The sequence below is a fragment of the Sebastes umbrosus genome, chromosome 3, assembly GCF_015220745.1.
Source record: "Sebastes umbrosus isolate fSebUmb1 chromosome 3, fSebUmb1.pri, whole genome shotgun sequence".
NCBI classification, from domain to species: Eukaryota; Metazoa; Chordata; class Actinopteri; order Perciformes; family Sebastidae; genus Sebastes; species Sebastes umbrosus.
In genome coordinates this window covers 38,519,532-38,535,124 of record NC_051271.1, presented here as the reverse complement: position 1 = coordinate 38,535,124, position 15,593 = coordinate 38,519,532, and the positions used below count along the sequence as shown (strand labels likewise).

Below are 15,593 nucleotides of genomic sequence, written 5' to 3'. Positions count from 1 at the left end.
AGTGAACATAAAGGAACACATTGCGGTTAATCGCTTTGTGTCTTCTAGTAAATCAAACTAAGATCGTGATGATAAATGTCGGTCAGAAAACACAACAGTCTGCACATTTTTTTATTTTATTTTAAATGATAAATTGTTAGATAAAAGCATAATGCTTCATTCTGAAGTTACAGAGCTCCCCAAATGAAGTGTGCTTCATGAAGCAAAGCAAAACCAAGCACAGAACTGCATAGATAATATCTTTAAATAGAATATATATTCTGAGGCACCCAAATACAATGCACAATGATCCTTTTTCTTATTTTAACATCTTTGGTGCCAACTCAAAATGTTGCATAAAAACTCTTAATCTAAGGTGTAACAGATACACAACCCGAGTTGAGCATTGAAGATACACTGCAGTGTTAACTATTTACAAATACTGCCCTCCTCTGGTTAAGACAGGGAATCTAAATTCTCTGAGACACGGTGAGTGTTGAGAGCCTCACTGCTGTTAACATCACAGTGAGCTGTTTTTTGTTTTTTTTTGCGATAATGCATCATGAAATATAGCTACATTATCAGCTGAGTTGCAAGATTTTTTTTCTCCACAAAGAGAATGAACTGCATCGATGAAATACCCTCAAAGTGCACACAACCTGGATATCTCTCAGTGCTGATGTTCTTCTAAGTGCTGTGTGTGTGTGTGTGTGTGCAGTGCAAGCATTTAGGTACTGTAGGGAAATTAATAGGGTGGGAATGGGGGGGAATTTTTTTTTAAATAAGCACGACCTTCTTCAGAATTATTAATATTTTCACTGGACCCTTGCAACACCCTCCCCACAAAATATTAAAGTAATATAGCTCTATTGAATTGTTACAATTATTTTTGCTATTAATAAAAAAAAGTGCACAAAGAATTTAAGATTGTGTAAGATTTTTTTTTTTACACATTCTACTTTACTGTAGTGCTGCTTTCTGTTTAGATGCAGAATAAAGTGAAGGTGGGAGCTGTTATTGGAAAGTGACAAATTAAGTGCTAACTAGAGGGATAACATTCAATTACTAATAAAAAAACCCATAATCCTTTTCTGCCCCCCCCCAATAATTTCCGCACAGTCTCTTAAAGAAAAAATACAAAAGAAATCCACCTTTACATAGTTCACAGCAGCTCATAGTTATCTGTGACTCGCCTCCATCTATCTCCATCTATCTCCATCTATCTGTGCACTCAGCCTCCTGTATGTTGTGTGTTAATTAAATGCTGTAGTTAAGCAGAGTCATATGATCGCCATAATCTCTTGTCCAGTGACCCTCATACTGAAACAATGACAGTACTGAGAGACACTTCTTCTTCATCTAGAGTGAAGATGAAGAAATATGTTTACAGATCAAACTGTTATCCTCTGTAAGGTGATGGATGTAGGTCTGATATATTTGATGATGGTTTTCTGACACTATAAAAATGGCCCCATTAGATCAGCACAGAAGCCTGATGGGTAATGTTTATCCTGCGGGAATCCAGATTTGATGAGAGAATCAGTCATCAGTTGTGATGCAAAGGTCAATAAAATGTTGTGATTTTGAAAATACATATTAAGCATGATGATAATGGTTGGTATAATATCCCAAAAGTCAATGACACAGCTGTTATATTCTATAACATCACCAGTGTAACCTCAAACTTGACTCTGGCGAACCGGTAAGAGTCACTGAGTGATAGCCGAGATGCTGCGAGATCTCTTCATGATCAGACGCACCTCCACGTCGGGGAGGCTGTCCTGTTTGGTCTGGGCACACCCCTCGTCGGCCGCAGCCATGTGCAGGTCAAAGCGCAACGACACCGACTTCTTCCGCAGTTTGGGATTCCCTCTGAAGAAGGAGCCCTCCCACTGCTTTATCACCTTGTCAATCTTCTCTGTCCTGATAGGAAAGAGGTTAGACAATGCATGGACACTAAGAATAAAAATGGTTTGAATGCAAGAGGTGGTTGTTTTTTTATGTTTGAGGTCTCTATTCTGTTTATGAGTCCAACATGTTTTGTTCAGTAACATTTATAGTATGCGGTATGAAGAAATTATTTGTCTTTCCTTTTGAAAGTGGATGTCAACTGCCGGAAGTCAATGTGTTTATGTATAGTATTATTGTGTGTCATGTAATCCCATGTGGGATGGGCTATTTCAATGGTACTGTAGGACAAAAAAATAAATGAAATAAAAATCCTTTCATTCATTCATTTATGCACGATACAACTGGTTGCACAGTAACACCAGAGGGCAGCAAGGGAGAACACTTCAGCTGCCTTATTGTGACCTGGTATGACAGCTATATAACATGATGTGCACTCCCTTTGTAACAACATGCAATCAGTCTGGAACTGAATAGACTCACTGAGGATCAGGACCTGGGAACTTTGCCATTTTCACCAAACTAAATTCAAAATGACTGAAAAATAATAATATGATATCTTTATTTTAGGGCTGTCAATGGACAATCATGCGATTAATAACGATTCATTTTTTTAATCGATATTAATCGCATGATTCTCCATAGTTCACTGTGATTCATCGCAAATTAATCACACATTTTTTTATCTGTCTCATAAAATGTACCTTAAAGGGAGATTTATCAAGTATTTAATAGTCTTATCAACATGGGAGTGAACAAATATGCTGCTTTATGCAAATGTATGTATATATTTATTCCTGGAAATCAATTAACAACAATAATAAACAACAACAACAATATACATTTTTTTATTATTATTTTAGTTTTTTTATCATTATTTCTAATCATCTATTCATTTTCTACCATGAATATTATATCTTCCATTGTTTCTATTCTTTTTCGTAGTCGCCCCTTCACTCACTGATCTTTTGTATTTTGTTTATTTTTAATGATCTGAAGTATTATTATTATAATTATTATTGTTGTTATTTGTTTATTTCTATTTTTTGTTTATTTATTTATTTTGTATTATTATTATTATTTATTTATTTATTTAATGAATGAAATCTCTTGATATTAGTAAAGTATCAATCAAGTGACAGAGTGACTTATACTGTGATCTGTGACAAACAAAGTGACTGTTTACGTGTGTAGCTCTCTTTGGCCGTTATACATGCCAAATAACATGTTTGTGTGCGTGTGTGTGTGTGTGTGTGTGTGTGTGTGTGTGTGTGTCTTTTTGGATGGGTGCATGTGTCTGGTAACACCTGAAGCATGACCAAAGAATTCCGCCCATGTCTGGTGTAACAATAACAGGTGCCACACCCTGAAGACTTCACAACAGGCATGCGGTTTCTCCACATCAAACACAAACCATTAGAGGAGGAAAGTTCCCATGCAGCACCATGATGAATTACTCATGGGAACCTGTGCAGCCGACTAAACGTTTTATAACTCGTAACTTGTTCGACGTGTAATGGTAATTCCTTTGGGAGCCTGTACATCTAGTCTGCTGGACCAGACGTCGCCAGACTGGGGATGACGTGGATGATTGAGTCATTAATTACTCACTGAGTGAAAGCCTGAGAGGTGTGAAGGCTTCAGGACATTAAAGCAAGCAAGAAACTATGTTGTTTCGTAGTCAGAAAGGCATTTACTGTATCTGGGTAATGCATAACGGCGCCCTCGGCGGTGATGCTGCTAGTGCTCACTACTCGAAAAATGCCTACACGTCAGACTGAACCAAAGGTGCTGACTACAGGTCAATGGGGGGGCAAAAAGATCAATACTTACTCAATGGTGCCGTGACCCACAGCACTCTCCCGCACCACATTGCCCTGAAGAATCTCCTGAGTCTTCACAGTGGAGAGTGGCAAGTCTTTATCTTTTTCTGGCTCTGTGAGAAGACATTACTGATAAATCATAACAAGATATGACTGTATTAAGAGAATGTGTGTGTGTGTGTGTGTGTGTTACCTGTGAGTATCACAAGGCTTTGCTGTCTACGCAGTATGCTTCTCTTTAGCCCACTGTCTGCTGGGAGGAGTGGAGGTATTTCAGGCAGGGGCTCAGACTTTGGTTCGTCCGGAGTAACAGCAGGGTCACTGAAGCCGTTCTCTAGCCTGTTCTCTTTGGACTCCTCCGTGGAAGACCTCCAGGGCCGCAGACTCATTGGTTGCCCATTTCGGCCCATGTACCTGCAGGCAGAGTGGAGAGTAATGACAACCAAAAGGCATGTGGATTGTATGTATGCATGATTACATTTTAATTGCTTGATTAAAGGGACAGTTGGATGTTTGGGGAAAATACGCTTATTCACTTTCTTTGCAAAGAGTTAAAGCTGTTTCACACCAAGCACGGATTTTCGTCAGATTGGAAATTTTTAAAAACTGATTTTGTAGGTTCTTATGAATGCTCGCACACCCGTGTGGAACGTTCGTGCGGGGGAAAACAATATTCGGACAGACCTAGATTTCAGAAATATTCAGAGAAGAGGAGGACAAAATATACCATCACATCTGTGTGTTGCAGTGTGCTGGGTACTGTTCTATATTGAAGTTGTCTTCATTGCTAACCTCCTTGATGATAACTGAAAGAGTGTAAGTGAACAAGACTCGGTCCAAACCGAGTATCTGTCTGGCCCGTGTTCGTTCAGTCTGTGAATTTGTGGCTAAAGTGTTACACAAATTGTCAGTCGTCACGTCTACATTGTTAAATCCAGCAGTATATGTCCACCAGGTCCGGCGAGGACACTAGGGGGCGTGCTGCTCCACATGTCCGTTCAAGCGGTGAAGTGGAATGCACCTGATTGGTCCCTGGTTTTCTGCTCCCCGTTCAAACAGGAAACAACATGGCGGCCTGCTCGTAAACTTTCTGTTATTCCGTCTAAACAATCCACCAAAATCTACTTCTGAAAACATTTTAAGTGAGAAATAGGCGACGCCCCTGCTGAATCTGGTTTCAGTTTAGAACTAGATTGTGTAGTTTTTTTTTCTTTCTTTCTTTTACTTAGTGAAGCAAAACAAAACAGGTGAAATTTGACAAGACAAACAGAAACAAAACAAAAGAGAAAACTGAATAAATAAAATACATCGGGAGACATGACAGAATTAATGGGACAGGGTGATTCTAACAAAACGAACAAAATGAGAGAAATAAATAAGGGCTGTTGGTGGAGGGAGGGGGGGGGGGGTGTTACTGACAGTGCAGGGCAGTCTGTTGTGTAAGGTTTAGTGTGTGTGTGTGTGTGTGTGTACAGTTGTGTGCGTTTGCATGTATGCAGTGTGTGTGAGGGGGGAGGGGGGGGTGTTTGTTTGTTTGTATTTAAAGAGGAGAAAGAAAAGGGCAGGGAAGAGAGAGAGGGGGTGGGGGGATGAATATTTTTGGTGTCAGGGGTGTCTTATAGTATCTCATGGTCTGACAGTGGTATGTTATAATATTTTGTCTTTATAAATTGTTCTTTATTTGTATTTGCATTTGAATTGTTTTGTTTCCTGAGACAGGTTACCATCCTTAAGCTGCCCCCCAGACCCTGGGGAGGGGGCTGGCTGTCAGAGGGGTCTACTGTCCCCTTTCTGCCCATTCTGAACAGCCCCCAGACCTGTCAGGAGAGAGAGGGTTCAGTGTTGGGAGAGGGATTTTTTTTTCTTTTTCTCCCCCTATCTTTCCCCTCCTCCTTCCCATTTCATTTTTTTTTTTTTTATTTTAAACCGGTTGTCAGGCCACCCCAGATCATCTAGTTTCACAGCTTGGTCCAAGTTTCACAGCTTGGTCCAAGTTTCGTGAGCTGGAAGGGTTAATTTGCATAAAGGACGAAAGAGCCACGGCCACTGAGGAAACTCCAACACTCGACCGATCAATCGTGTAACTTCATCACTCAATCACTCAGTCACTCAGTGACAGACTTTTGCGAATGGTCTTCTCATCCATCCCTCCTCTATTCCTTCTCTACCTCCTTCTCTCCTTCTCACATATGAGCTCTCTTTGCACAGCCGGAACAAGACTCTGGATGGTTAAAAGATGATATAAAAGTATTGTGCACTGACCTTTCAGCAGTATCTTTTGTGCCTTTCATTTGGTTCATTTGCAGACATTCCCAACTCACAAACCTTTGAGCTTTTATGTGTGCAGATGCTTCAGTGAGAGAGAGTCGTTTTCACTGTATGAGGTTGCCCTCGTCTCTTTTTGTTTTGGTCACACAGCCCTTTGTGCCTCTACTTGCTGCCCACTCAAGTCGCCACCCTTCCCAAATATGAACAAACAATGCAAATTTCAGATGCCACGTCCTGTCTCCCCTTGCGTCAGTGACATCAGTCAAAGTCATATCCCGAATGAAAAGCATCTAAAGAAACGTGGAAGGAAGCACTCCAGTCTGTCTGTAACCACCAAGAGTCATAAAAGCAAATTATTTTCCTCAAACTATAAAATGACAATCACATGTTTGATGCAGCCAAGGTGTTAAATTGCAAAGGAGCTGGATGCGAGATGTCTACGATAATTACAGGCCGTGCCAAAAGAATAGAATATTCCCTAATAAAACAGCTTGACGCTGGCAGGGAATAAGTTATGAGACCAGACAAAGACATCTTGTCTGATTCAAGACAGAGCTGCATGTTAGGCTCTGAATCACTGGTAGAAAGGTTGTCATCTTCACTCATCATTAGTACTTTTTATAAAATTACTAGAATTTGTGGTCAATTTCCAATCGCTGTTGTTACATGTCACTATTTCACTTGGCTGTACTCTACAGTCTCTGTATGTCTCAACCTGCAATTCATATTGTGGATTTTCAGTTTCTATACAGAGAGATTCTACATAATCCCTAACAGAATCTTCTGAAAATGCCAGCACATGAAATTATCTGTTTGAAAGCCACATAAAGGAACAACTAAGAAAATAGTTTATTTTAAAGGGACTATTTGTAAGAATCAGAAATGTATTGTTAACAGCGACACCTGTGGCCGTTAAGTCAACGAAAGTCAGCGTCCTATTGCTCGCGCTTGTGCTCGCTCTACATAGACATAAACGAGCATCGCTCAAAGCAGTGAGGAGACACACGTCAGCTAAAAGCACAATATCACTCTATATTTCAGCTGCTTGGCAGTAATGTTAGCTGACCAGACGAAGGTCTCTCCATGAATAAATGCTGATCCTAGTGTTGGCTTTTCCTGCCTCAACCTCCCGACCGCGGCCGGAGGGAACAGGGGAGACACCGGAGTTTTGGTCGGAGACGATAACGTTTCTCTCTGCGGAGCCCCGTCACTTCACAAGACACGGGAAACCTCTGTTGGTCTGGAGGAGCTGCAGCAGTTATTTCTACACAAATGTCCACTGTACATTCACTAGATATTCTCAGAGCTAAACTAACTCTTCTGCAGTGTGGAGTGTGCGCGCATGAACGTGAGAGGTGGAGCGAAAGAGCGAGAAGGAGCGCGGCGTGTGAGTGAAGGCAGGCAGAGGAGCGGAGTACAGCAGAGACTCCGGTCCTGGAGACCAAAGCTACGGTCTCCCCCGAGTCCTCCGACCGCGGCCAACACTGTTTAACAGACGGGCTTCACTAGATACAACCAAGAGGTTTTGGTGCTCCCGTGTAGTTCGTGTTGGAGTCTTGTCTGAACAGCGTAGCCACACGCGAGCGCGCATGGGACACCGACCCGCAATGATTTATACGTGTAAGAAGTTACAAGCAGTCCCTTTAAGTGGAGCAGTTTCTGTCATATTCATGTCAGGGTGTGTGTAGAGTCTGATTTTTAGATGCAGACTTGCTATATAATTATGTATATTTTCAGTTTGTGAATATGAAGCTGCTCCAGTGTTCTGGGAAAAAACTTTTCAACTACAAAGTATCTATTAGTTTCCTGGTTCACACTGAAACCACAAAATTCCCTCTGAGTGATTCCTTCCTGCTTCCTCTAACGTCCCCATTCCTTTCTCCGCCTCTTGCTCTCACCTGCCCTCTTCGCGCTCCAGCAGACGTCGGTAAGTGCCGATCTCCCGCTCCAGCCTCATCTTGGTGTTGAGCAGCTGGCTGTGGCGCTGGCGTTGGGTTGCCAGGCCGCTCCTCACCTGTTCCAGCTCGCTCTCCAGCCCGGTGATCACCTGGGAAAGATCCTGCAGCTGGCTGGAGTACAGATGCTGGGTGCTCTGCAGGGAGCTCTCCAGGCCTTTCTCCTGAAAAGCAAGGAGTTATTAGGATAATGACTACACAGTTATCCTTGACTCTAAAGAAGCATGTAGAAACAAATTACGTTTCAACTGTAAATGGTCTAATAGTTAGCCCTAAGCCCTACTGCTGAGAGTTGAACCCAGATTGAGCCACAAGGACACTGCCATGGTTTTAGGTGTATAAAGCCATGTTTTTAGCATACTTACAATATGTTGTCATTAAGCTAAAAGCACAGCTGTGGCAAAGTACAGCCTCACAGAACCACTAACATTGCTGTAGACGCTTAACTCTTTTTTATCATATTTTAAATCACATTATATGCAATTATTACATTATCAATTTTAAAGGGCCTGTGTGTAGCATTTCGGGGGATTTATTAGCAAAAATGGTAATGGTATCAACCTGTATTTTCCTCATACTGTCTGCCTGAATATACCTGTATTTACGCGCTCCGTTTTAGTGCATTTCAAGGGAATTGCAACGGAATTGCGTTACTAGCCAACAGCTTAGGTCCATGTTTACTTCCTGTCAGCTTATGTCATTCACATACACTGCAACAGGAAATAAACTGGGACACATTTGGAATGTTTATGTTTACAACTGTGAAATGTTCTATAGTATTCATAACTATGTTTTCGTTAGTATATAATCACCTGAAACTAAGAATTGTTGTGTTTTCGTTAGCTTAGAATGAGCCCTTGGAACGGGTCCTCTTCACAGAGTCCGCCATGTTGCTCTGCCATGTTTCTACAGTAGCCCAGAACGGACAAACCAAACTCTGGCTCTAGAGAGAGACTTTCACCTTTTACGTGACCTGAAGACCACCGTAGTTCTCCGACACGCTTGTGAAACTGTGGAAATGCGAGCCACAGAGAGCAAAATCGTGGTACAGCCAGCTTCTTCCGTTGCTCCTAAAGTAGTGTTATTATGGTATGGATGTCCTCTGAGCGAGGGGGAACGGTGTTACCACGGTTTTGCACTCGGCGGCTCACGTTACTGCAGTCTTGGAAAGGGAGGCGTGAGCGGACAGTTATTCAGTTGGTTACACAATCTGCAACCACACTGCTAGATGCCACTAAATCCTACACACTGCACCTTTAACAGACCGTATTGATGGTTTTACATATTTTAACTGATCACCAATTGCATAAACATTATCGCAGGCTATTTTCCAGTACCTGCTCACAACTGCAGTCCTACCCAACTACAGCAATAAATAAATAAAATAAACTAGAAGTGCACTCGGAAAGCGCAGACCCCGCCAAGACAGGTTTCATGTACTTCCCTGCCCATCCCCCTCGCCGTTCAGCTTGCGCCATCATCCACATGTGTTTTTGTTTATGTTGAGATGAGCTGTATGTTGCGTCATGAACGCGTCATCAGTTACACTGCGCATGTCTTAAAGCCTGTGCTGTTAATGCACAGGCTGAACGGAGTTATTAAAAAAAATCCCGAAGCCGGATCATGATCCAGATCGCCACCAAAATCTAATGGATTGTTCATTGTGCCACACCCCACCCTTCCAAAAATATTAATTCAAATCCATCGCAGACTTTTGGAGTAATCCTGTTAACAGACAAACCAACAAACAAATAAACCAACAAACCAACGCCGGTGAAAACATAACCTCCTTCTTAGGACTTCGGCCTTGGCGGAGGTAATAAATAAGTAAGTAAGTAAGTAAGTAAGTAAGTAAGTAAATAAATAAATAAATCTTGTTTTGTTTCATCTTGTTTCAAGTCTCTGTAGATTATTTTCATACGGTAGTAAATAGTAAATCAAGGAATCAATAGGAATCAGGGGTGATTGAAAGTTAAAATCTTATGAAAAGCTTTGAAAATTTAGAGCATATTTATGATTGACGGATTTCCTCCACACCGCTCTCAACATGGCGCCAGCTTAGCCGGCTAGTGTCTAGAAGGTATCCCGCAAATTGCGCAAACGTGCAAAAACTGTTCAGAGAGGCGCTGCCCGACAACCTACCCTAACCTTAACCATCTCGTGAGAGTTTCCCAAATTGTGGCTTCCTTTCTAGACACAACCGCAGCTAGCAGCTAAAAGCTAAAAGCTAGCAGCTAGCAGCTAAAAGCTAGCAGCTGGCCCACACTAAAAGATTTTTCAAAACTTAACAGGTTTTGAAAATGTGAGAGCCCACACATAACGACATGCTATGTTATGTTAACAGTTTTGATCCTGTAGTGTGTGGAGAGCAACGGTTTGGCCAAAACAGCACACCACATACTAACAGATTCATTCACGAACAACAAGAGTCCCGAATTAAAAAAAAGGGGAAATCTCGCAAAATCTCTCATGATCAAACGTGAACAAACATGGGGGACGACGGAGATGAAGAATTAGCGATGTTAGTTTTTACTTTGTACATCCAAAAAGGATGGATGGATGAAGTCATGGAGACATGTTAAATAGACACTTGTGTTTTTGCCCCAAATCGACAAGTTGGTCCTCCATTTCTGAGCTCCGTCTTACTACTACTTCAATCTTCACGTTTAGCATTAGCTCATGTGTTAGCCGCAGCTGCCATGACGGCGGTGATTGTCCTTCCGCTTCAGTCGGCTTGGTTCTCAATTGGCTATCGTTCTTTCCCACGTGACTGCGTCGTCTTCTGTCCTCGGGGTTCCCCACACACAACAGGATATCCCATCATAAATATTGAACGTTTAATATTTACGATTTGAAATCGGTGCAGGACTTCCGAGCTGATCGGGGGTTGTAAAAAAACACTCTTAACATACTTCACCCCACAGGAATATCTGGAAAGATCATCTTTAGAAGACGCCGTTATCACTGCTATATGAGCGCAGTGCAGAGTGGCAGCGATTAGCTAGTCAGCGGGGGACACACACTGGGACTCACATATGTAAAATGCATTCACGGCTGGACAGGCTACGCAAACAAAGCACAGAAAAGCTCAGATTACAACACACACAGAGGAAGAGTGACTTCATTCTCTGCTCAGGTAGACATTACTCCTCTATATCTTTAGGAGAGATAAGATAAGATAAGATATTCCTTTATTAGTCCCACAGTGGGGGAATTTGCAGTGTACAGCAGCAAAGGGGATAGTGCAAAAAACAAGAAGCATCAGCTAACACAGGAAAAAAAAGCAAAACAAAAGTGAAACAAAATATGAACAATTTAAATATAAGGAAATAAAAAAATAGGAACAGTATATACAGTATTGACAATAAGCAGACTATTAACAAAACTGCACAAGTGGAAAAATTCTATTGCACAGTGATTATATTGCACATAGACAATAGTTGTTAGCTGCTATATTAACGCGCTGAATTTCAAATTTAGCTCCTTTAATGGTTTCATGCTGTATTATATGCTTCTAATATGTAAATATTCTGTTTTTCTTAACTTATAATCTTATCATTTCTACAAAATCTACACACACACACACTCTGCCACTTGCCATGGAAGAAGTGTTGTCAGTGTGATAGTCGGCGAGTTGGCCGCGGTGATACGTAATGATGTGTGTTTTCTTACCAAGGCATGTAGGGTCTCAATCTCCACCTGCAGAGAGTGCCATTGCCTCCTGGCCTCAGCTAACTCGGCCCGGGCCTCCCTCAGGGCAGCGCCGCCGAGGCTCACCTGCATCCACGCTGCCTCTTCCTGGGGTGAGGCGACATTGATCAGACATTAAAAGAGGTGCGAGAACCCCAACACCACCACTGCCCCCAGCTCATCCAAATACACCCAACCACACACACTCTCACTCATTTTAACTTCAACCGCATGGGATAATATGGAGGAACTGTCTTTCTAGCCCAAATCAATGTGTACTGAATGTGTTCACGTGCAGCAGCTGATGATATGTGGATTCTTGGAACTGATAGATAAATGGCCTGATGAGAAACACGTACAGTACAACCAGCTTACGCACAGACACACCTTGTGAGTTACAGTTCTGTCCCATTGGCACGGGGACAGTGAGAGGTGAAGCAGCCACAGGTGGTGCTGTTGGTAGTATGTGTTTCAGTTTCAGTAAACAGACAGCGGAGCAGACACCCAGGCGTGTACACACAGCTGTACAAGCCGTGTGTACACTTTACAGCTGTTAGGAGCTTCACACCCTCTGTCCTTGCCCCGTTCAAATGCAGTGAAGCGGTGAAGCTGTCTCAGCACAGTTATGACAATATTTTGACAGTAAAAACAGAAGAAGATGACTCAAGCTATGTAAGCTATTCCATTGTTAATGTATTACTCCAACGATTCGCATTTTCTGTTTCAATGCATAAAGTATATTTTGATTAATCGGAAAATGATATGACGAGCAAATTTAGGCCAAGATTATCCTACATCAGCTCTTCATTACTGATAACACTGGCAAACAAGATTCCTTATGTTGCATAAAGTTGGATGTCAAAGGCATGGGCATTATTATTCCATCTGTCTTCTCAGGCAGTGATGGAAGAGATACTTAAAACTTAAACTCACCTATAAAGTAGCAACACCACAATGTAAAAGTTCTGTATTCAAAGTTTTACTTATATAAAAATACAGAGGTACTAGCGTTAAAGAAGTATCAAAAGTTAAAGTATTCATTATTCAGAATGGATCCTGTCACAGTGTATCTTTAAAGGTCCCACATTGTAAGAAGTGAGATTTTCATGTCTTTTATATTATAAAGCAGGTTTAAGTGCCGTATAAATTCTGTTAAAGTATCAAAACGCTCAATCCACAGAGAAATACACACAGCCCGTATTCAGAAATGGTGCCTTTGAAACAAGCTGTTAGGATTTCTGTCCATTTGTGATGTTACCAACTACAATATTTAGACCATTACTCAGTTTTAAACGTAAACATTCTAAATGTGTCCCAGTTTATTTCCAGTTGCAATGTATGTAAATGACATCAGCTGACAGGAAGTAAACATGAACCCAAACTGTTGCCTAGCAACACAAATCCATTGCAATTCCGTTGAAATGCACTAAAACGGAGCGTTTCAAACAGATGGTAAATACAGGTATATTCAGGCAGACAGTTGAATATATACAGTTTTAAGTTTTAAGTATCATTAACAAGTAACATTTAAATATTTAAACATGTTCTAGTAGAAACATAAAATACCTGTATGAACCTGAAAATGAGCACGATATGGGACCTTTAAAACTGAGCCTGCTGGAACCTAAAAATAACAAGTTGCATTAATGCGTTAAAGAAATTAGTGGCATTAAAAGAATTTGCCTTAACCTTGCCTTAACCTTGCCTTATCGCGTTAACTTTGACAGCTCTAATAGCAATGCATCATATCTTATTTGTTGATCACATGTTTTGTATGTAAAATCTTAATCTGCAAAGTAACTAATAACTATTGCTATAAATTTAGCAAAAAGTGAATAGAAAGAGAGTAACAAGTACAATATTTCTCTCTTTGAAATGTAGTGAAGTAGAAGAATGAAGTAGTATCAAAAGGAAATACTAAGTATAACACAAGTACCTTTAAATTGTACTTAATTGTTTTTTTTCTTTTGACAGATCACTGGTGTCTCTACATCTGTACATATTGTTACTAATTTTAAGTTTCTATCATAAACCATTAAAGAGATTCTAACTGAGCAAATTTAAAGGTACTCTGTGGAGATTTTGACCAGCAGTGGTGCTATAGATCTGTTTATACCAGTGGGCCCCTGTTTTGTTTGTAATGTGCACATGCTTCAAGCGCAGTATGCACAACGTAACATACAGTCCTGCCAGTGGTTTCACACAGTTCACCTGATTGACAGGCATCGGTAACATGCTGAGAAACACAGCAATGCACCAACGAGGGCAAAAGGGAAGAAGTCTACAAGCTGGCAAACGTGGATGTAAAGAATGCAAACAAATCAGCTTTGCAAATGTTTTATGAGGAAGGAAATGCATTCAACACATTCAAGGATGCACACAATGTGTTTTACACATCACTTTTGTTTGGGTCCAAAAAACTCCACATGAAACCTTTAAACTTATACAGGAATATAATGATGGATGTAATGTCGTTTTGGTAGCGTTGGTGCCTGCAAAACTAAACCTGGAGAAACAGCGTTCAGTTTTTATGCCCCATATATCTGGAACAAACTCACAGAAAAACTGCAGGTCTGCAGCAACTCTCACTTCTTTTAAATCAAGGCTGAAGACTTTTCCTTTTGCCGCTGCCTTTTATTAAATCAAATAATTATTCACTTTTATTCTTTTAGTCTCATTATATTTGAACTCCTTTTTTATTCTCTTGGCTCTTTACTGGCTGTTTTTAATTGTAGTTGAATCCTTTGTGGTGTATTTCTTTTGCACTTTATCACAATGCTTTTCATGTTTTATGTAGGGCACTTTGAATTGCATTGTTGCTGCTATGTAAATAAACCTTGCCTTGCCTTGCCTTGCATCAGGGTTTTGCATTCCAACTTTGCCAACTCATGAAGGAAACAATGCAACTCTTCTCAGGAAGTGCAGGTTTTGCCTGTTTAATATCCAGCTGATTGCATGTAATACAGTGATTCTCAAAGTGGGGTTCCTGGCACTCTGTCAGGGGGTCAGCGAAATAATTTGCTATAAATTATAAGATTGTGCTGTATCATTAAAAAGGTACATATCTACAGATGGGGACCATTTGCGCCAATAAAACAAGCATATTGTGTCCATTACTCCCACCAATGTTAGCTTTGGGCCAATAGAAACTTTGATATGATTGTGACACATCACGTCAATCTGTCGTGAATCTGTCACTTCCCTCAGGAAGCAACGAACCGTTCCTGCTGCTGCTTATTAGCCAGCTAGCTAGCTAGAAAGCCACGAAGCCGGCCAAACTAAAGAGACATCCGATTACAAAGCACCCAGAATATCAGGGCAAAACAAAGTGGTTGAATCAAATTGAAATGTGTTTCTGTTTATCACTATCAAACAGGTCTGAAGTATTTAGGTAGAAAAGTTTTAGAATACAAATAGATCCAATGAAAACTAAGAGTACAAATGGTAGTAAGCATAATCGGTGTTAGGATTATAAAGGGTTCCTTGGAAAATGTTCTCCCCTTTAAGAGGTCCCTGGCCCCAAAAGGTTGAGAACCCCTGTGTTAATATAGCCAGTATAACACTTTTTCTCAGAAAGACATTCTTTTCAATGTTACTGTCACCCATGATGATTATGGACATCATGCAGGCTTTTGACTGCAGCATTGTGTAACAGACAGAGGAGGTCTGATGTAAACAACATAAAACCTTTCGGTAGCTTGCAGCTTCTTGGTTAAGGCACTTTATTGTCGCTGTCAGACCAAAGTCATTGTGCCGTGGCACAGGAACACCGGGATCATAAAAAGCACCCCAGACTGCGCTTTTTCCCGTAATAACAAAAAGGTGGACAGTTACAGGCTAAAACAACAGCAGGAAAGCTCCTACGTTGAAATGAAAAAAACTCTGCTATTACTGGATAACGGATGAAAAATCTGCAAGATACGTGAGAATGCTCAGGTTGTCTCATGAATATTTAATGAAGATCATTCAC

General features: G+C 40.9%; 1 protein-coding gene across 2 annotated transcripts in view; it reads right to left on the bottom strand.

Annotated features, from left to right (window-relative positions):
* Nucleotides 1-100: 100 nt before the first annotated feature.
* krt222 (keratin 222) overlaps nucleotides 101-15,593 on the bottom strand; it is a 32,657-nt gene continuing 17,164 nt past the window's right edge. For both annotated transcript variants that reach the window (XM_037764889.1, XM_037764887.1), the window contains 5 exons: nucleotides 11,606-11,731; nucleotides 7,877-8,097; nucleotides 3,904-4,124; nucleotides 3,721-3,823; nucleotides 101-1,902 (listed from right to left, as the gene is read on the bottom strand). In XM_037764889.1, the coding sequence (XP_037620817.1) occupies nucleotides 1,689-1,902; nucleotides 3,721-3,823; nucleotides 3,904-4,124; nucleotides 7,877-8,097; nucleotides 11,606-11,731 (885 nt within the window). In that variant the 3' untranslated portion in view covers nucleotides 101-1,688. The remainder of the gene's footprint in view (nucleotides 1,903-3,720; nucleotides 3,824-3,903; nucleotides 4,125-7,876; nucleotides 8,098-11,605; nucleotides 11,732-15,593) is intronic.